The sequence below is a fragment of the Haliotis asinina genome, chromosome 7 (assembly GCF_037392515.1).
Source record: "Haliotis asinina isolate JCU_RB_2024 chromosome 7, JCU_Hal_asi_v2, whole genome shotgun sequence".
Taxonomy (NCBI): domain Eukaryota; kingdom Metazoa; phylum Mollusca; class Gastropoda; order Lepetellida; family Haliotidae; genus Haliotis; species Haliotis asinina.
In genome coordinates, this window is record NC_090286.1 from 10,080,865 (window position 1) to 10,103,036 (window position 22,172).

General features: G+C 39.0%; 1 protein-coding gene across 1 annotated transcript; it reads left to right on the top strand.

The window, feature by feature from the left end:
• Nucleotides 1-100: 100 nt before the first annotated feature.
• LOC137290337 (solute carrier organic anion transporter family member 3A1-like) lies at nt 101-14,950 on the top strand. Its single transcript, XM_067821186.1, has 9 exons — nt 101-716; nt 933-1,019; nt 1,302-1,478; nt 3,110-3,274; nt 3,764-3,953; nt 7,583-7,706; nt 8,979-9,133; nt 12,973-13,037; nt 13,682-14,950. Exons 1-9 carry the CDS (start codon nt 113-115, stop codon nt 13,921-13,923), a joined length of 1,809 nt encoding a protein of 602 aa, XP_067677287.1. The 5' UTR covers nt 101-112; the 3' UTR covers nt 13,924-14,950.
• The last annotated feature ends 7,222 nt before the right edge of the window (nt 14,951-22,172 follow it).

The window sequence follows — 22,172 nt, forward strand, 5'->3', positions numbered from 1 at the left end:
TGAAATACATATTGAATTAAGCATTCCTTATCAGATGAAAATTAGCCTGTTATTTTCCAGCCACAGTTTTGAAAATATAGAACAGCACTCATATGTGGGCTTTAACCAGAAGATGGAGCAGATCAGCACAAGAGGCAAAACAAGATCAAGGAGACACCGACGTCAATGTTTCAACAATGTTCTCTGCTTCACTGTTGTGTTCAGTGCATCAGCTCTGGTGTTCGAGGCAGTCAAGACCTACACGGTGTCCCAAATCACCTCTCTGGAGAAGCAATTTGGTCTTAGCAGCACAAGAAGTGGCCTACTACTGAGCTGCAACGAAATCGGTTATCTTTCAGCTATTTTCTTCTTCAGTCATTTTGGGGCAAGGCATTTCATACCTAGGATCATTTCGTGTGCAATGGCTTTGTATGGTGTTGCAAGTTTAATTGCAGGCCTGTTACACTTCGCGAGCCCTGTATCCCATCCTAGAGTAGAGGACGCATCGTTCAACTATTCCTCTGACCAAAGAGTCATATTATGTCAGAATTCGTTGCAGGAATTGAAGCAATGTCCAACTATGAATGACCTTGTGGCTGATAACGGTCACTGGGTGTATAATGTTCTGGCAGTGTGCATGGCGTTACTTGGGATGGGTAAATCACCACGATTTTCCCTGGGTTTACCATACCTTGACAACAACTCCCGTGACAAACAGCAGTCGAGCTTTCTTACAGGTATGTCCTCCTACGAGAGAAGCTATTGATCATATAAGTGACAAGTATGATGAGAACATGGTTGAAAACCCGTTTAGTGTCAAGGCTACTGATATCAATGAAGGACGTATCGAGCATAGTAACACATCAACAAGTTGTATTATATTTTGTTCCGTCTAATCGACATGAAATCCTTTTCTGACAAGGTAGGTTGATGATTCTGTTGTGTCGTTGTAGGTATCATTATGACTGCGTCGTTCCTTGGACCATGTGTTGCTCTTAACCTTGGTGCATGGTTTAGCTCCATTCCTGTAGACAGCAGCGGTAGGTTGTGTAGTGCTAATTAAAGTGAACCGAACATAACTCACACCTATTCAATATTGCTTCACAAAAATGGTTCAGAAGAAACATTGCACTCAAATTCGCAGAATGACAGATGGGTGTAAGGATATATGTCTATTACACTTTAAAGTTTGCAAATGTCAACAAAGCTGTAAATGTACCCCCATAACTACGGCCAAACATATTACTGATCTTTGTAAAATATGCAAAACTAAAACAAGGAGTTATCAATGACATATTTTATGAGTATGCCTCGATTTCAAGTATCCCAGCTGGATGTTCATCACCCTCAGTGGATCGGGGCGTGGTGGATCGGGTTCCTGGTCATAGGGTGTGCTGCCATCCTTCTTTCCGTACCCTTGGGCTGCTTTCCAAGACATATTAAGAAACCTTCTGTCCGTGCCATTGCCACGAGGAAGTCGTTTAAAGACGACATAGTGGGTAAGTGTGGACTGAGTCAACTTAGTTTAAAGGTGAAATCAGTGAGTGAGTTAAGAATTAACTTCATACTGACATCTTCATGACGAAAACAATTTATACAATACAAAAATGAAAACATCGTGTTGAGTAAAACGGGTCAACGATGGGAAGTAAAATTACTAGAGCATCACAGATACAAATATACAACTAGCATCTAAAACTGAATCATTTTAGTCAAAGACGACAATACAATATGAAACGAGGGCAAAAGATCGCCAACAACTGAAGGTAGATCACCAAACAAGGGGCCTGAGGTACTTCCAATGCCTTTCATACCAGCATGCACCCTGGCTGTATACACGTGAAGTGCGGCGTGACATTAGTGCTTGAATGTTACGCAAAAACAGAATAATTCAGAATGAACGCATCCAGTTATTCAGTTGTCACGTTCACTCTCCAATAGTTTGATTGTCGTGCAACAGATGGTCACGTTTATTGCCGGATTTTCAGAGGAACTAAGTAGGATGTGGACATTATATTTGAGGATGTATTTCTGAATGCACATTATTGTTTAGTAACAGGCTTACGAGACAAGTAACCAAACATAAAGTTACCAAATATATGAAATGAATCACAACCATCTTTTGTCTGTACACGTGCATAGTGGGTGAACATCTTCTTAGCATAGAGTTTGAATGTGAGATTGTCTGAAGCTGGAGATGGTCGCAGATGTCAGTTCGATCCCGTGCAAAATTAATAGTCGAAACTTTTCTTTCATTTAAGGAACAATATGGTGATGTGAATGTATGCCTGTACTGATGCATGTCCTTCAGTTAAATTTCTGTGCATCCTTCATCATGGCTTCGTAGCAGATTATAACACATTAAAGGAACTGACAGGAATCAAGGCGAATCAGCTAGAAAAAAATATTTCCCGAATGCGTACCGCATTCGGGAAATATTTTTTTTCTAGCTGACTCGCGAGGCCCAAACACTATCTGACGTTTCAGTGACAGGTAGGCACATCTTTATGCGATTCAGCGGTGTTCTGGTGAAAACAGTTGTCATTTGGAGAGCATTCGGGACGTTTTGATTCTATTCACGGTGTATTCGAGATACATTCGAGCTGTGTTCAAACTTCAGTCGAAACATTCGGATTCATTTGAAGAATATTCCACATAAAGTCCAGCTGCAATGGAAATACATTCAAACTCATTCGAGATATTCTTACATAATTTTCTTTCCTATTCCCCCTTGAATGTGTTCTGAATATGTTAGGAATGCAACAAGACTACGTAGAATGTAATTGGAATGCAGTAAGAATACTTCGAATGCAGTAAGAATACTTCGAATGCAGTTCGAATGCATATTCATTTCACTTAGAATGTACCTGAAACATTCTGAAAATTTTCAAAACATTCGGGCACGTTACAAGAATTGAACCAAATAATGGAAATGCATTCGGAATGCGGTAAGAAGTTTTAGAATTCAGTCCGAATTTCTAGGAATTTTCAGTCCGACAAGATTCCGGCTCATTACGCCTCACGCGTACAAGTAAAGGCCATTCCGAACAGAATTTAATTTTTGATACATGTACATACCATTGTCTTTCCATAACTTAACTTTTTGTTTGATACCTTCTTTTACCCGCAGACCTTCCGAAGTCAGTCTTTCGGATACTGAAGAACCCAGTAGTAGCCTGTATCCTTTTGGGAAGCGTTAGCCTTTTTTTCTTTGTTGGGGGTTATATGACTTTCACTCCGAAATACATCGAGAGTCAATTTGCGACGTCAGCATACGAAGCGAACTTCATATGTGGTAAGTCTCAATAATTTGATGTAGAGGTGACATGCGGGATCAGGTGGTCATGCTCGTTGATTTGGTCGAGAGACATCTCATTTGCTTAGATTGGTGCTCATGTTGTTGATCATCGGGTTGAGTGGTCCAGACTCGATTATTTACAAACTGCTGCCTTATGGTTGTTACGTTGCCGAATGCAGCGTTAAACAACCAACCAATCTATAATGTGATTGTGTACAGCCAACCAACCAACTAATAGTGTGATTATTTACAGTAAAACGTAGGATATATACAAGGACTGTCTTGTAATTGCGCTCATAGGTGCAGAGGAAACCGTATGGTTAAGACAAGTGTGTGGAACTTCCAGTTGACTGTTATGGTTTGTACCTTGGCTGGGGATTACCCTTTCTGTAGATCTGAACAAATACAATAAAAGGAAAGCTTTCCAGTCAAGTTAAATGGACGGAATGTTGTTTACCTTTCGCAGCTGCATGCTGTGTGTTGAAGGTATACTGGAGCTGATATGGGCGATTGTTGGATCACTACTGGGAGGCATTCTTACCAGCCGACTTCGACTGAACAGTGTGGGATGTATGAAGCTCACGGCTACATCGATAACCCTTGGCACACTCCTGTATTGTCTCAGTTTGGTCCTAGGCTGTGAGAACCAACACATCATAGGCCTGGGTGATGGCAGGTATGTAACAGCTATTACTCCCAAAGGAGGTTGCGATTTATGGAAGGTTAGAGCCCAGTCTGAGATAATCAGAAAATAGAGTGTCCATTTGGAACTTCATTTGAAGTTTGGTTGGACGGAACCAGTAATTGTAATCATACAGGCAGTGGTTGAGTTACCTGTATACGCAGTTCTGAGTGAGGGATTGAGTTAAAATTTTAAGTTACATCGGCAATATTTCAGCAATATCGTTACTAACTCAAGTTACAGATTTATAATAATTAAAGCTAAATTTTAAAAAATGTCAATAAAAGACAAAAACAAAGCAAAACAAGAAGATTATCACAGATTTAAAAATCGGAAAAATCTAAAACCGTTTAACTATAGAGGACTGCATATTTTGTGCAAAAGTTTGCATAAAATACGCTATAGATCGCCAGCAATAAAAGGTAGATCACGATACCAGGGACCAGAGGGACTTGCGGTACCTTTGCTACATGCATGGACTCTAGTTGGATTTACACTATCCTGACGATTGTAGGAAGATTTTGCCAACTGGAAATCACAAAAAAGGCCACGTGTAAACATCCTGATATGTTTAAATTTACTTTGAAGGAATTTACGTATCCTCTCAATATTTTTCAATACCTTAACTACAGTGTAGACCTAGGTACAATCAGTTGATAATCTAGTATGGTGATCTACCTTCAGTTGTTGGCAATCTATAGCCTAATTTTATGTTGTGTTGTCCGAATAGTGATATTATTTTTAACTTTCTATAGCCTGATTTTATGTTGTGTTGTCCGAATAGTGATATTAGTTTTAACTTTCTATAGCCTGATTTTATGTTGTGTTGTCCGAATAGTGATATTAGTTTTAACTTTCTATAGCCTGATTTTATGTTGTGTTGTCCGAATAGTGATATTAGTTTTAACTTTCTATAGCCTGATTTTATGTTGTGTTGTCCGAATAGTGATATTAGTTTTAACTTTCTATAGCCTGATTTTATGTTGTGTTGTCCGAATAGTGATATTAGTTTTAACTTTCTATAGCCTGATTTTATGTTGTGTTGTCCGAATAGTGATATTAGTTTTAACTTTCTATAGCCTGATTTTATGTTGTGTTGTCCGAATAGTGATATTATTTTTAACTTTCCACACTAGTTTTAATCATATTTGTGATATTCTAGTTGTTTTACTGTCCGTCGTTGACAGGTTTTTATAGTATTAATATATTTCACTTCAGTATTAAACGTTCTCGTCACGATATGGCTGAGATATTGCCGATGTGACGTTAAATATTAACTCACGCACTCACTCACTCAGTTGATAATCTAAACTAGCAGTTATAAGACTATGATCTATTTACAAAACATCAAAATGTCTTTTAAAAATTCAATAATTACATGATAATTAACGTTAAAAAGATATTTCATTGGACATTGAAAGATTTATCCCTTGTGATGGAAAAATCAGTACAGTCAAGGAGAACATGCTTCACTATGATTCTTTCATCACAAGGGATACAAACTGTAGGACCTTTAACAGCTATTCATTGGTCTGTTAAGTATGGCCAATACGACGATGATGTCGCATGATTCTGGACTGACAACTCAAGTAAGGGTAACCGATATAGACTTTTAGAGCATGTAATATATTAATCATGTACATACATGAGTGTCTCGCTTCTTCTTTATCCTATCACGCATGTACTATCTAATGGTAGATTTGCAATCGGAGTATGGGACAGGAAGTGGTGTTACAGATTTGCAGAGTGCTGCTGTAGCAGCCAAATCGGACACTGTGTTACCAGATATTCCACCATGGCAGATATTCCATCATCGTTAGTAGTGAGATCATTATGTAATTCAGTAATTTCCAAGAAAAGTGAATGTTTGCAAGAAAGTTTAGTAGCCTGGAGGTACGAAAAAGACTCTGAATAGATGGTTTATTGTTAGGGTGTTTTTTATATATTATATATTTTAATATAAAAAATAGAACTGTTAAATCTAGAAGATATTGTTCTGGATCCAATGACAGTAGCACAGGCCACTGCACAAACATCATTAGATCCATCTGTAAATAATTATTTGTAGGTACTATATATTGTTAATTTATTAAATTCTTGGTTACATTGTAATTCATTTATTTCTGATTTAGAAATGTGGTTAATGTTAAGTCGGCTAACAAGCTGCCAAGGAGATGTATTAACCAGCTCAATGCCAGGAGCAGAGATGAATGGTGTAATTCTGAGCTCAGGAGGTAGAACATGAGAAGATGATTTGTTGTATAAATCGTCATAGCGGGGCTTGACGTTACATGCAGGGTTAGATTTGATAGAGTTTTCTAATGTACTGTAAGTATACTTTTTTATGGCGTTGGTTAAAAGATGACTCATCGGTCTCGACGTAAAGACTGTCAAGGACTGTAAGGAACTCACGACAAAGGCTCCAAATGTACAGACGATGTAGTCTAATTTCGAGCGGGCCAATAAAGGAGGAAAGCTTGGTCCCCTCACCGTTTTGAATTAGAAACAACTTTTAACAGATCAAGAGTCTTCGGGCATTTAGCTTTAACGGATTTAATATGGATCAGACACGTTAAATGCGAGTCGTAATGCGACCCAAGAACTTCTTAACAATTGTGAAGTGTGTAAGATTTAGAAATAGTTCTGTGTCTTTATGCGGTTTGTATTTACGGCAGAAATGTGCACATTTAGGTTTTGATTTAGAAAATTTAAAACCGTTTTCAAGACATCAAGAAATATTAAAAACATCCACAAACAATGATCCATCAATTGATTCACCTAAACTGATGGAACGATGGACAAAATACTTCCTTGTGGGCCATTCTGGTGAGACAGTGAAGAACCTACGCGAATTTGAATTGGCCTGTTGATTAAACATGCAGTCTTTCAGATATAAGTGGGGGAAATAGCCTCGTAATCCAAAATCAGGTTAATCTTTTAAAATCACACAGTTCTTAAAACGAGGCAATCATTGGTTTGATATTATACGTAAGGTAATTATCAGTTGTTTTGACGCTACAACATAGCGGCAAGAAATGTGCAATTTGAAAGAAGTATTTGTATATCCGCACATCATTAATATACACGTTATATCACATTGACCTGTTGCATTCGGCACATGATAAACAGCAACCATTTACTTATATCTTCAATAAATCTTCAGATTTTTTATTAAAAGAAATAGATCAATGGCTTGCCATGACTAACCCACAATGTTATTAACCATCTTTGTTCTTGTTTAAGACAAACACCCATTAATGACATGAAATAATTAATAATAAAAGGAATGCGCTGGCGAATTATCATGAATGGTTTAATGTTTTATGTTTATGTAAAACGATAAAAAATGACACATTTAAGAGGAGTAAATACTACCAAACTTCAATTTGTTTGAAATCACTTTGGTATTCAGACGGAACTGTAGGAGATAACATATAATTGGTCACTAACAACAATAAAACACTTTTACAGGACATGCAAGTGTGCAACCTGGTCTTAGTTTTGACGCACACGAAATTGGCCTCACGAGTCTCCTTTGTCACACAGAATAGTAAGGCATTATCCAAGGAAGATCATTTCTATCATGAGGTATATCTCTGACCTTGACGATGTCTTAATTTCAGATACGCTAAGGTCAATGATACCACTTGTAACTGCGATGCAACTGAGTTCATGCCTCTGTGTGGAGTTGATGGCGTGACGTATATCAATCCCTGCATGGCAGGATGTCAGTCTCACAATGGAACTGTAAGTATGTCACTCCCCTGTATGGCAGGAGCTTAGTCTCACAATGGAACTGTAAGTATGCCGTTCCCCTGTATGACAGGATCTTAGTCTCACAATGGAACAGTAAGTATGTCACTCCCCTGTATGACAGGATCTTAGTCTCACAATGGAACTGTAATTATGTGACTCAACTGTATGACAGGATCTTAGGCTTACAATGGAACTGTAAGTATGCCACTCCCCTGTATGACAGGATCTTAGTCTCACAATGGAACTGTAAGTATGCCGTTCCCCTGTATGACAGGATCTTAGTCTCACAATGGAACAGTAAGTATGTCACTCCCCTGTATGGCAGGAGCTTAGTCTCACAATGGAACTGTAATTATATGACTCCCCTGTATGACAGGAGCTTAGTCTCACAATGGAACTGTAATTATATGACTCCCCTGTATGACAGGAGCTTAGTCTCACAATGGAAAAGTAAGTAAGCCGCTCAACTGTTTGACAGGATCTTAGTCTCACATTGGAGCATCAAGTATGCCACTCTGTATAACGGGATCTTAGTCTCACAATGGAACTGTAATTATATGACTCCCCTGTATGACAGGAGCTTAGTCTCACAATGGAACTGTAATTATATGACTCCCCTGTATGACAGGAGCTTAGTCTCACAATGGAAAAGTAAGTAAGCCGCTCAACTGTTTGACAGGATCTTAGTCTCACATTGGAGCATCAAGTATGCCACTCTGTATAACGGGATCTTAGTCTCACAATGGAACTGTAATTATATGACTCCCCTGTATGACAGGAGCTTAGTCTCACAATGGAACTGTAATTATATGACTCCCCTGTATGACAGGAGCTTAGTCTCACAATGGAAAAGTAAGTAAGCCGCTCAACTGTTTGACAGGATCTTAGTCTCACATTGGAGCATCAAGTATGCCACTCTGTATAACGGGATCTTAGTCTCACAATGGAACTGTAAGTATGTCGCTCCCCTGTATGACAGAATCTTAGCCTCACAATGGAACAGTAAGTATGTGACTGCCTGTATGTTTGCATGTCAGCCTAACAATTCAGTTATAAGTATGTAAATCTGTGTGAGGTGGGATGTCCGTCTCAAAATGGTACTGCAGTGCTTTACGCACCAGAATGACAGTATCATACATATATGCAGGAATACACTGATGGTTTAATCTCTTAGGGCCCTATTTTCCTTTTCTTTCATTTGTCTACTTTCAATTTGCAATTTGTTTGTATTTCCTGTCTCTTTATAAAGTAGAGATATTTCAGGCATACGAGGGATGTACCGAGATTGCTGGTAACGAGGGCAGAGCTGGAAGATGTCAGACCGACTGTCCCTACTTTTACCCGTACGTCATCGTTGACATGGTTTGCGGGACTTTAGCGACAATTCCCATGGTCCCTGTCGTCGTTACGTTAATGAAGTAGGTGCTTACAACACATCTGCAAGTTTTACATGAGTGAGTGAGTGAGTGAGTTAATATTTAACGTCACGTCGGCAATATTTCAGCTATATCGTGACGAGAACATTCAACAATGAAAAAGACCGTATGTACATTATAAAACCTGTCAACGAAAGACAGTAAATCAAACAGAATATCACAACTGGAATTAAAACTAGCATGGAAAGTTAAAACTAATATCACTATTTAGACAATACAATATAAAAACACGCTATAGATCGCCAACAACAGAAGGTAGATCACCACACTAGGGATCATGGGGACTTTTGCCACCTACATGGACCCCAGTTTGCTTTACATCATCCCTTCAGCTGCTGGCGATTGTACGAAAGTTAGCCAAAATTTTAATAACATGAAGTCTACTATTAAAAAGACTGGAAAGTTCACACAGACTGAAAGGTTTTGGACTTACGTACCCTCTCAGGAGGACAACCATTCAACCAAACAATTAAAAAAACAATAATTAAATGAGAACTAACGCTGGTAAAAGATACTTAGCAAGTTTTCCATGAAGCTATGGTTTCACTTATATTGCATATTGCATATTGCATATTGCATATTGCATATTGCATATTGTATATTGCATATTGCATATTGCATATTGCATATTGCATAAATTAAAGTGGCAAGTATATCCGCTGGCATCTGTAAACATGGTTTTAGTCTGTTCGTCTTTACAGTCTCTGGTTTGTCGGCTTCGGTTGTCTTGAGATGGAATTATAAATTATATGTATAAAATCAGAACATACTGATGAAAGTGCATTCACTTTTAGAAAATTCAATTGTAGTTTTCGGTGAATTTGCGGTTTACCAAGAAATTGCAACACAAACTGTATTTCTCATGTAGTGTCATCACTATTTTCAAACTGATTCAGAAATCCGATAGAATATATATACAATCGACACTTTCATTCGTCGATGGCGGATTAATTCAGGCACTTTCTGTCTCCATATTCGTTATATTTTCCAAACCGACCGCACTTGACGTTCTTGCCACATATTAAATCCCTTAAAGTTAAATGTTTGAAGGCACTCGACTTGTTAAAAGTTGTTTCCAATTCAAAATGGGGAGGCGATCAAACCACCCTACTTCACTTATACAGATCACTCATTCGCTCCAAACTTGACTATGGTTCCATTGTATATGGTGGAGCCTGTAAAAGCAGTCTCAAAATGTTAGACTCTATCCATCATCAAGGTCTAAGATTATGTCTTGGATCTTTTCGAACTTCTCCCGTTGACAGTCTCTATGTCGAGGCAGATGAGCCATCTCTCACTCATCGACGTATAAAATTATCTTTACAATATGCTACAAAACTATACTCTAACAAATCTAACCCGGCATATAACTGTGTTTTCAATCCTCTCTACGAGGCTTTATACAACAAAAAGTGTTCTCTTGTTCCACCTCTCGGACACAGAATTAAACCCTTTCTTTCTTCGGCCGGCATTGAGCTGGAAACCATAGCTCCTTACCGTCTTCTTTCTTCTCCTCCTTGGCAATTGGTTAGGCCACAAGTTGACCTAACATTAACATCATTTAAAAAATCAGAAACAAATGACTTACAATATAAACAAGAATATCATCAATTAAAACATAAATATAGCAATTACAAACCCTTATTTACTTATGGATCCAAGGACGGTGGCGCAGTGGCTTGTGCCACTGTCATTGGATCCAGAACAATATCTTCTAGAATTCCAGATAACAGTTCTATTTTTACTGCAGAAGCAAACGCCATATTGACAGCTCATAGGTATATTCAGAGACACCCTAAACGTAAACAATATATAATCAATTCAGACTCTCTTTCTTGCCTTCAGGCGATTAAAAATATTTCTTGTAAACATCCACTTTTAATAGAAATTATTGAATTGTATAATACTCTTGCTACTGGCCAATACGACATCGTCTTCTGTTGGTTACCCAGCCACGTAGGTATTTCCGGTAACGCAAAGGCCGATCTTGCTGCCAAGGCAGCACTCAACAAATCTATGACACCACTTCTTATTCCTTACACTGATTACAAAGCTAGCATTAGAAGTTACATCCGTGATCTGATGCAGAAGAAGTGGGACACCCAAGTAGGTATCAATAAATTACATGAAATAAAACCGTATATTGGTTACACCTACTTGGGCTGTTAGGCCAGATTTGAAGAGGTTATTTTAAGACGATGTCGTATTGGCCACACACGATATACTCATGCATACCTATTGAAAGGTGAGGATCCTCCGTTTTGTATCCCTTGTGATGAGAGAGTCACGGTCAAGCATATTCTGCTTGACTGTGTCGAATTCTCCATCACAAGGGATAAATATTTTAATGTCAAAACTGTAAAGGATCTTTTTACTAACATTAATTCTCATTTAATCGTTGGTTTTTTAAAAGAAATTGATTTTTTGGTAGAATTTTGAATAACGTGTTCTGTAAATAGATGTATTTTAATTATTGGTTGTTTAGATTTGTAACTAGAATTGTTAGTGGCTGTACCCTTAAAGGGGGCTGAATTATTGTAAAATTATTGTCCTCCTGAGAGGGTACGTAAGTCCTCAAACAGTCAAAGTCAATTCTAAATTTCCAGGTTTTTAATCGTAGAATATGCGTCTTTTTATTGTATGGCTAGATTTCACAAATTGCTGACGGCTGAGGGAATGATGTAAATCCAGCTAGGGTCCATGCAGGTAGCAAAAGTACTGTAAGTCCCCATGGTCCCTAGTATGGTGATCTACCTACAGTTGTTAGCAATCTATAGCCCAGTTTTACATTGTATTGTCCTGTATAGATAAATTGTTTTAGGTATAGTTACTAGTTTTATATTCTACTCTGTGATATCCTAGTTGTTTTACTGTCCTTCGCTGACAGGTTTTATAATAGACATATATTTCATTTTAGGATTAAATGTTCTCGTCACGATATGGCTGAGATATTGCCGATGTGACGTTAAATATTAACTCACTCAGTCCAAACCGACCGAAAGGATTTTCGTTGATAAACATTTTTAACGTTAGGAAGATTCTGTCTACAACGCATTTGGACCTTACATCAGTTTCGATCCATTTGAACCGGGGCCTATAACAGCTTTATTGAGTAAACCTTTTAAATCCACCGATCAGATGTCAGGATTTAGCAATATGTTAGCATTTTGTTGTTAGAGTTGTTTACCTAAAAGTGTCATAAAACTAAGTAGAAATATATCCTATAACTCAGTATTAGTCTTATTTTACGTGATGGTATTAATACGAAGCACCCTGAACATATCCTTCCAAAAGGTACCCACGGTTTTCAACACGTCTATAATACGATTTGCGCTGTTTGTGCAACAACGAATTCAAAGTTGTGGGGGATACAGAAACGGGTTCCGTACGTCCGTCAGTCCATTCGTCCGGCCATACTTTGTCCGAAGCATATCTCCTAAACTATTTGTGATAGCTTAACCAAACTTGGTACACATGTCTGCCATGTTCACCATGATACCAATATGTGCCTTTTGGGGGTTATACCAGTGTGTGAAATATATTTTTAGTGGTATCCATGACAACAAGTTTAACTTTGGAATTGGGTGCTGTGCTCTTTTCCAAACCTGGCATAGACATAGGTCTGATAGTGCCTTTTGTAGGTTGGATTTCTCAATAAAATATTCATGACGCTCCTTAACTCGTCGTCTGTGTGTTGTCAAATTCCGACTGACAAATTCGATGATATTAGCTTTTCCATAATTTATATCTCAGTTTTGCTCCTGGTATGCTAACTTATATGTTTGTAAAAACTGACTGGTTGCTTTGATTTTCATTCAAAGGACCGTGCATCCGAGGGACAAGTCCATGTCTCTCGCTATGTCGTCTTTCCTGAACAGTTTTGTTGGTAGGTATTAATTTACATCTGTACAGGAGGGGTATATTACTAGTCTTGTGTAAGGGACTCCATTTGGGCAGTCACAACAACCACTAAATGAAACGGGATAGAGTCTCTATCCTTGCAGAAGGATGTGTAATGTGGGTGGATGTTTAGTAATTAATAAGGTAGCAGCTGAAAACTGTTTCAGTTGGGGAATAATGGTGTGACACGTTTTGTACTTCTTGCTGCAATTTACTGTTTCGTCTATCTGCGAAACCTTACCCCGGGGCTGATACCACTGAAGTATCGGACGTCAAACACTTACTGCATTTTACATACAGGTGAAAAAGCAGTTTCACGTTTCGATTTGTGGAGACTGTGAAAAACTAATAAATGTCTTGTTTTTACGACAGCTGCCACACAGGTGGAATATTGCTGAGTGTAGCGTTACACAACAACGAAACAAATCTTAATGTGATTTCACACATTTTGCATTTTCGTATCTGTCTTAGAATAACATAAGGTAAAGCAGATGTACATAGTTTACAAAATGGTAAGACTGTTACAGATGAAAAACAAATGCTTAGAGATTCGAGAATTGTATGTTAAATGTATAGTGGGAGTGTGTTAATGATAGTGATAAATTACATTGAAAGAATTCTTTTATCCAGGTTTCCTGCCTTCACCGATCGTGTACGGGATGGTCATTGACACTACGTGTGCTCTGTGGGAAACAGCTTGTGGTGAAGTCGGTGCATGCGCACTGTATGATCTCCCCAGCCTACGATATCGTGTGAAGTCGATGGACATTGGACTTCAGTTGCTGTCGTCAGCTGCTTTCCTTGCCGCTTTCCTATTATTGAAATATGGCGTTGTTGAGGAGTTTGCGGATTCAGATGTTAACCATGTCTAACAATACGAACAATGAATAATCAGTTTCCAAAATCAATGTACAATCGTTCAAGACAATATTGAACATCGCATACTTTTTGATAGTCTGTTGAGGTCATGTGTAAAATTTGATCACGTTTCACTGACCCCAAACTGACGCGTTTGAGCCTCATGTTTGAAATGAAAGTAGATTCCCTCGTACCAAGGCGACCATGGAATAGTTCACGTCCGAAATTGAAAGACTTTGCTCTTTCCTCACTTGGCTATACCCCATTTTTATCTTGTAATGTCCTAAATAGTTTATAATTTCATGTTACATTCTAGTTGTGAATCTTTAGCTTTGATATATAATTGTTTTAGTGTCTTTGGCGACGGACTTTGTCAAATAGAAGTATAAAGTATTTACTGTTTTAGGGACCGTTCATAATTTATGGCTAGGGGTGGTGGTGATGATTTTAAGGGGGGTCATGGGTTGGGATCACCCATTTCGTTCTGTGGTGGTAGGGGTGCTTACTTTGTGCAATAATTAAAGGGATGGTGGTTGGGGCATTCACAGTGTACATGAAATTCCATTAAAATCATCATCACAGCACGCCAACTCCAGCCATGAATTATGAACGGTTCCTTAGTCAGGAAGTATTGCCTAAATGACTATAAATTTTAAATCTTAACTCGCTCACTCACATTACTATGTCATTGTAATCACTGAATCCAATTTATGTCTTCTCTCATTACAGTGTTTTAGGTTTACATGCTAGTTTTATATTCATATCTGTGATAGTCTAGTAGTTTTACTGTCCATTGTCGACAGGTTTTGCTCTTCCAGATGTTTTCATTTTATTAAGTGAATTGTTCTCGTCATAAGTGAATTGTTCTCATCACGATATGGCTGCAATACTGCCGATGTGACGGTAAATATTAACTCACTCACTCACTCACTCAATCCAATTTAATGAGTTTCGATGCACAAGCAGCCCATATACCACCTAGGTTCCTGTATACTCTAGGGAGCTATAGATCTATTAAAGAATGTTTGTTAATCATTCAGTGATACTACGTTAGTCGTCCTTAACAGCGTTGATGTTACCGTTTCAGTTAGGAGATAAACATCATGTGTTGGCCAATTTCCGGATGTTATTGAGTATTTGAAGCACGGGAATGCATTTGGAACCGACGGCGTCAGCCGGAGGTTTCAAATGAAATATTCCCGTGCTTCAAATACTCAATAACACCCAGAAATTGGCCAACACATGATGTTTATCGACATTGTAAACACAAAAGTAAAACAAAGGGGTTTTAGTGTCAGCACTCGTTTACATCGAATACGGACACAGCAGTGAAGTGTCATCAGCTGGCCGTTTCAGCTCGTTCTCATGGTAGCATCTGGAGCTGCTCATTTGTGACGTCATTCTAACTTTACGTCACAATATGATTTGAATGACGTCATCACTGTTGATGACACAACAAAACAATTGTTTACGTGTCAATACGCGGTGAATAGTCTTTCAGTTTCCGGGAATCTAATACCATTTAATCATGTTTTTCAACCAATCAGATTACAGAACACAGTAACTTTTGGTTTACAATGTATATTATTACCCAAGTAGTGCCACATAACCTGATAATTGTAAATTCATGGAGTTTAATATTCGACTTTGGTATGGAGACAAACATTGAAGATGCAGTGTATGGCCAGAACTACGATAACGTTTCTTGTTCAGTATTTTGTTACACAACATCATAAAAAGTAAAGTAAACATTATACGTTGTTCCACTGTCATTGGATCCAGAACAATATCTTCTTGATTACCAGATAATACTTCTAGTTTTACAGCAGAAGCTAACGCCATATTAACAGCTCTTAAATATGTCCAAAGACATCCTAAACATAAACAGTACGTAATCTATTCAGACTCTTTCTTGCCTTCAGGCTATTAAAAACCTAGTGTGTAAACATCCACTTTTAATAGAAATTATTGAACTTTATAACTATCTTGCGACTGGCAAATACGACATTGTCTTCTGTTGGTTACCCAGCCATGTCGGAATCTCTGGTAACACATTGGCTGACTTTGCTGCTAAAGCAGCGCTCAACAAATCTGTATCACCACTTCTTATTCCTTACAGTGATTATAAAGCTACCATTAGATCTTACATCCGTGATCTGATGCAGAAGAAGTGGGACACCCAAGTAGGTATCAATAAATTACATGCAATGAAACCATTTGTTGGTTACACCTACTTGCGATGTCGGTCCAGATTTGAAGAGGTCATTATACGACGATGTCGTATTGGCCACTCTAGGTATACGCATGAATATCTTTTGAAAGGTGAGGATCCTCCGTTCTGCGTCCCTTGTGATGAAATAATCACGGTCAAGCATGTTTTGCTTGACTGTGTTGAATATTCCATCACAAGGGACAATTAGTTTAAATCAAGAACTATGAAGGACCTTTTTAGTAACGTAAGTAAATAAATAAGTATTTTATGACTGGAAGTTGAATTAGCAGCTAAGATTGTTATTGGCTGTATCCTCCAAGGGGGTTGAAGTACCGTAAAATCATTGTCCTCCTGAGAGGTAACATTACGGTTTAAAAACGGTTTAAGTCAGATTGAATCTTCCACTTTTTTAATCGTAGAATATGTGTCATTTTAATTTGTGGCTGCATACAGTCGCCAGCAGCTAAAGGGATAGCATACAGTCAGGGACCATGCAGGTAGCAGAGGTACTGTAAGTCCCCATGGTCCCTGGTATGGTGATATACCCTCTGTTGTTGGCGATCCATGGCCTGTTTTTATATTGTACTGTCCAAATAGTCATACTATATTTTTGTAAGTTTCCACGCTAGTTTTAATAGTAAGTGTGATAGTCTAGTGATTTTACTGTCCTTCGTAGACAGGGTCGTCATAATATGCATATATATTCTTTTTTGTCATGTATGTTCTGGTCACGATATGGCTGCAATATTGCCGATGTGACGTTAAATATAAACTCACTCACTTATACGTTGTTTACTGGTCATGAGAGGACCATGGGTTGAGGCACCCTCGATGTTTGTTTATGGTCCCTGAGCCCTTCATGGAAGCAAACATAGAAGGTACCTCAACCCATGGTTTCCGAGGGACCAGCGAACAACGTATTCATCTTACCGAACACCTCAATGTTAATTTTGAACTGTTAAAGCATGAGTACAGGATCGTACAAGTCCGGCAACCTGTGTGAATCAAGCGGAACGAATCTTGCATCTTGCTATTGAAAAAAACAGATTTATCTCCCTTCCATCGACTTGCATTCTTAAAACATCGGTAATTTCTGTGCATCATGCGTGATGGAATGTTATTCGAGGTAACTACCACGAAGTGCCGAATGAGTAGCTATTGGGAGCGTGGTACCGTGTGTTGCAGTACACCTCGCCTGTACACTGGGTGCATTGAAAATATTAGAAGATCGCTCAGCCAATCAGAGGTAAGATAAGTGCATATCACCAAATGCAATTGTATAGTAAGCTTTGGTACCAACGTCCACGGAAGATAACCGTGTCATGCAATGCACTGGCACAAAGCGAGTGCTACTCTGAGTGACCACTTCTCTCTTGTGAGTGAGTTGATATTTAGCGTTACATTAGCAATATTGCAGCCAAATTGTGACGAGAACAATTTCATTTCTATCAATATTAAAGTCAATATATTTTCAGAACACTTGCGTTCTAACCTGCCATTTAATGTACGTGTGGCTCTATTTTATTTAATGGCAGTGGTTGTTACTTGCATACCTGCCTACTGAAAAATGTAAATATACACGTGCGCTAAAGTTAAGCGCCACTCTATTTTTGTGATCTATCATAACGAGATGTATGCCTGTCATTGACATCATTGGTTTGATAATGTTTGGCAACTAAACGGGCGATGATCTTGTGATGACGACCCATTTGTCTTGCAATGGCCCTGCATGGCATGCCATCATTTTTCAGGCCTATCACATCCCATCTGTCAGCGGCAGTTAACATTTTCCTCACCATGACTGATTTTCTAACTGTATATATCTGTGATATCTGATATCTGTGAACAACTATACTAGTTGTTTTACTGTATATCCTTCGTTGACAGATGTTTATAATGTTATTATTGTTTGACCTGACGTTGTCCTGCTGAAAGAGCTGCCGTTGACGGTCAACGAGGTGCATATGGTCGAAGTATCGATTGGCCGTCAGATTGCCTTGGACAAGCACACGTTCCGATCTGCGGGTGTATGAGATGGTCCCCCACACCATAACACTGAGTCTCCCTTCACCGAATCTGTTCACCTGTCCGATGCAGTTAGGAGCAAAACGTTTATGACGTCGTCTGTAGACACGGTCTCTGCCATCACGTCGCCTGAGGAGATAACGGGATTCATCGCTAAACCATATGCGCCTCTAGTTTGTGTCACACCATCTCCCTCGTCGACGTCCACGTAGTCGTGTCAAGGAGGGGGCAACTTTTAGACTTTTTGCACGTATTCCTACTTCACGGAGACGGTTCCTGATTGTCTGATCGGACACTCTTCGGGCTCTTAACTGTTCTTGTGCTGTGTCCCGGGCGGTACGATGGCGGTGACGTAGGATGTTGATCCGGACGTACCGATCTTGGGCAGGTGTGGTGACTCTACGTCTTCCTGGTCTTGGAAGGTCATTTGTCGAATTTGTTTGACGATCCCACAATCGAGTTATGGTGCTGGGATGAACGTTGAAGATCTTTGCCACCTCACTGTTTGATTCGTCCGATTGCCTGATTTCGATCGGCAGCGTTGATTGATTGAGTGAGTTAATATTTATTGTCATATCGGCAATATTGCAGCAATATCGTGACGAGAGCAATTTAATTTATATCAATATTAAAAACTGAATTGAAAACGTAAAAACCTGCCATCGAAGGACTGTAGAAAAACTGCCCTATCACTGATATGAACATAAAACTAGCATTGAGAGCTAAAACATTGCAATTAAAGAGGACAATGCGATAAATAACACGGGCTATAGATCGCCAATAACTGACAGTAGATCACAAAACTAGGGTCCATGGGGACTTTCAGTACCTTTGCTTCCTGCATGGACCCCAGCTGGATTCACACAATCCCTCAGTCATTGGCCATTATATTGAAATTTAGCCATTATTAAAACAACAAATATACTATGGTTAAAAGTTTGGCCGTATTAAATTTACATCGGAATGTTTTGGGACCTACGTACCAGAAAGTGTTAAGCAACGTTGGGTGCGGAGAGGTCTTGCATGGGTAATCGTGTTTAGCAGCTTGAACATACACGTGGTCTCACCGTAGGTAATTAAGCGGGTTTGTTAAAAATAACCAGCCGAAAATGGGTTCATTAACGTTGTTTGGGGCAGTTTGGGTTATCCGTGGTAATAATCATTTGCCTGTTAGCTTTATCAACATTTACGAAAATTTAAATAAATACTAAATTTGTATTAAATACTAAATACTTAAATTTGTGGCACCCGTGAAGAGCCACCTCCTCGTGGTGGGTGCTGGGTAACGCTAAGTGCTCTCCTCCCGTGTGGACCCGGGGCAGAATGTGTCCACAGCACCCCATTGCTGGTCGTAAGAGGCGACTAAATTGGGCAACCTGTTTGCCGTGGGTTGCGCCCCTGTGTCGGTGGAGGAGGGGATCCTAGTGGCTGAGGGCATGGGAGCGATGAATAGCGTTCATTGTTATTGTTATATTCTGAGAGGGATACTTGGCCACGCTTTCTTGTTTTGGAAGCAAATGGTGAACGAACTCTTGCTTTCTATTCCCCATTTCTGTTAGAAAAGGGCCTACAAGGTAAAGCTGGTGAGTTGAAGAATGTTTCCAAATTACGGTCTGGGGGTCTTCTGGTAGAATGTGTCAGGAAGTCACAGGCCATTAATCTCATGACGTCAACCAAACTAGCTGACAGTCCAATTACATGTTCAGCACACAAGACACTTAACTTTTCCAAAGGACTAATCCGTGACAGAGATCGAAGTCTCGCTGACATTTCTGTGGAAGACATTGTCTCTCAACTCAGAAGTCATGGTGTCATTGAGGCAAAAAGATTCACATACCGTAAAGATGACCGTGTATTCCCGTCCAATACATATCTTTTGACTTTTGACACCCCAGTTCTGCCTCCTTCTATTAAGGTTGGATGTTTCTCCATGACTATAGATCTGTTTATCCCACGCCCTACTCGTTGTTTTAACTGTCAGAAGTTCGGCCATGGGCAAAATTCTTGTAGGAATAAGATAGCTTGCTTTAGATGCGAAGAACCTGACCATGATGGGAAAACATGTACCAACACCATCAAGTGTTTAAATTGCAAAGGAGACCATATGGCATCTTCTAAAGACTGTCCTCTTTGGAAATATGAGGCCACTATGCAGAGATTAAAAAGTGAAAAACGACTGAGTTACTCTGATGCCAGAACACAAGCCAGACTTCTTGCACCTATTTCAGAAAGTCCATCATATGCTTCAGTAGCTAAAAAGGTCACGGTGTCTATACCCTGTCAGACAGATCTTTCCTGGGTACATTCCGACCATCCCAAATCCCTTTCAGATCAATTACAAAAAACCGTGAGTTCCAAACCGGTCACAGATCCATCACCAAAACAGAAAGGAACATCTTCTACACAGACAGACTCAAATCAAATCAAACCGTCCAAATCTACCAAAGTGGATACAAAGAAAAAACATATTCAGTCTGACAGATTGCCAAAAGCACTAAAAGATACAGTGCAATTCAATAATAAATATGGATTGCTCGAAGATATGGATACTGAAGTATCCACCCGTGTGAGCGCTGGTGGCCATTCAAATGGTCACTCACCCAAAAAGAAAGGTAGAGCAGTATCTCCTGTTACTGCTCCTTAGATACTTATCCCTCCATGAGCCATTCAGCTAATCTAGTACAATGGAATTGCAGAGGACTTAAACATAACTTTCATGAAGTACAGTTGTTAGTGCAAGACCTTAAACCGTCAGCACTATGTCTCCAAGAGGCGTATCTCAAACATACTGATACATTTGATTTAAGGCATGACACTTGTTATCACTCTTTTTCTCCTCCAGGGGATAAAGCGACTGGAGGTTCAACTATATTAGTTAGACGTAACATCATTCACAGCGATGTTCATTTGAATACCAATCTCCAAGCGGTAGCTATTCGCCCCAGCCTGCACATTGCGTTTACTCTGGGCTCTTTGTACATTCCACCTTCATCTGTTCTCCGACAAACTGATCTCCAAAATCTCTATGATCAATTACCAAAGCCCTGTATCATCATGGGCGATTTGGACGGGCACAACCCTCTATGGGGAAGTACAAGCACAAACCATAAAGGTCAGATTATTGAGGATTTTATATTTGATAATAACTTGTGTGTTTTTAATGACGAATCAAACACCTATTTACATCCTGGAACAGGAACCTATTCTGCACTTGATCTATCCCTCGTTGATTCGAATGTTTACAACGAATTTGACTGGTCTGTTCATGATGACCTTTGCGGAAGTGACCACTTCCCAACTGTCCTAAAAGCTATCAAACCCGATGATGATCCCCCTTTATCACGGTGGAATTTTAATAAAGCCAATTGGCCTTTATATGAAATGCTGTGTATGGAAAAATTAATACCGGAAAACTTTATGAATGTATCAGATCCGATAGAGTTGTTTTCAGCTGAGTTAAATGAAATCGCTGACCAATCAATTCCTATGTCCTCTGAAATTCCACACCTTCGTAAACCATGGTTCAACAATGAATGTAAACAAGCAAGAAAGTGTAGGAAGAAAGCAGAAAAATACTTTCGCAGACATCCTACCGTCCACAACTTAAATACTGTTAAAATTACGAGTGCCAAAGCACGACGAACTTATAAACAAAACAACATTTCTTGGAGGAAATATGTTTCCAACATTAATTCGCGCACACCCATGTCTAAGGTGTGGAATATGGTCCAAAGAATAAAAGGCAAAGGTTCCAAATCCTCTGTTAAACATCTCAAAGAAGGTGATAAATTGATAACTGGTAAGGGTGACATTGCCAATAAAATTGGTGAAACTCTTTCCAGAAATTCATCATCATCAAATTATATACCTGAATTTCAGAAATATAAAAATCGACAAGAAAAACAAAGAATTAACTTTGACTCCAATAACGGTGAAGATTATAATGAAGTATTTTCATTACATGAGCTACATACTGCTCTCAAGCAAGCACATGATACTGCAGCTGGTGATGACAACATTCATTAC

Coding starts and splice junctions, on each gene's coding strand:
- LOC137290337 (XM_067821186.1), top strand. CDS start 113: ATGGAGCAGATCAGCACAAGAGGCAAAACAAGATCAAGGAGACACCGA. Junction 1,020..1,301: donor CATTCCTGTAGACAGCAGCG/GTAGGTTGTGTA, acceptor CTCGATTTCAAG/TATCCCAGCTGGATGTTCAT. Junction 9,134..12,972: donor GTCGTCGTTACGTTAATGAA/GTAGGTGCTTAC, acceptor TTTCATTCAAAG/GACCGTGCATCCGAGGGACA.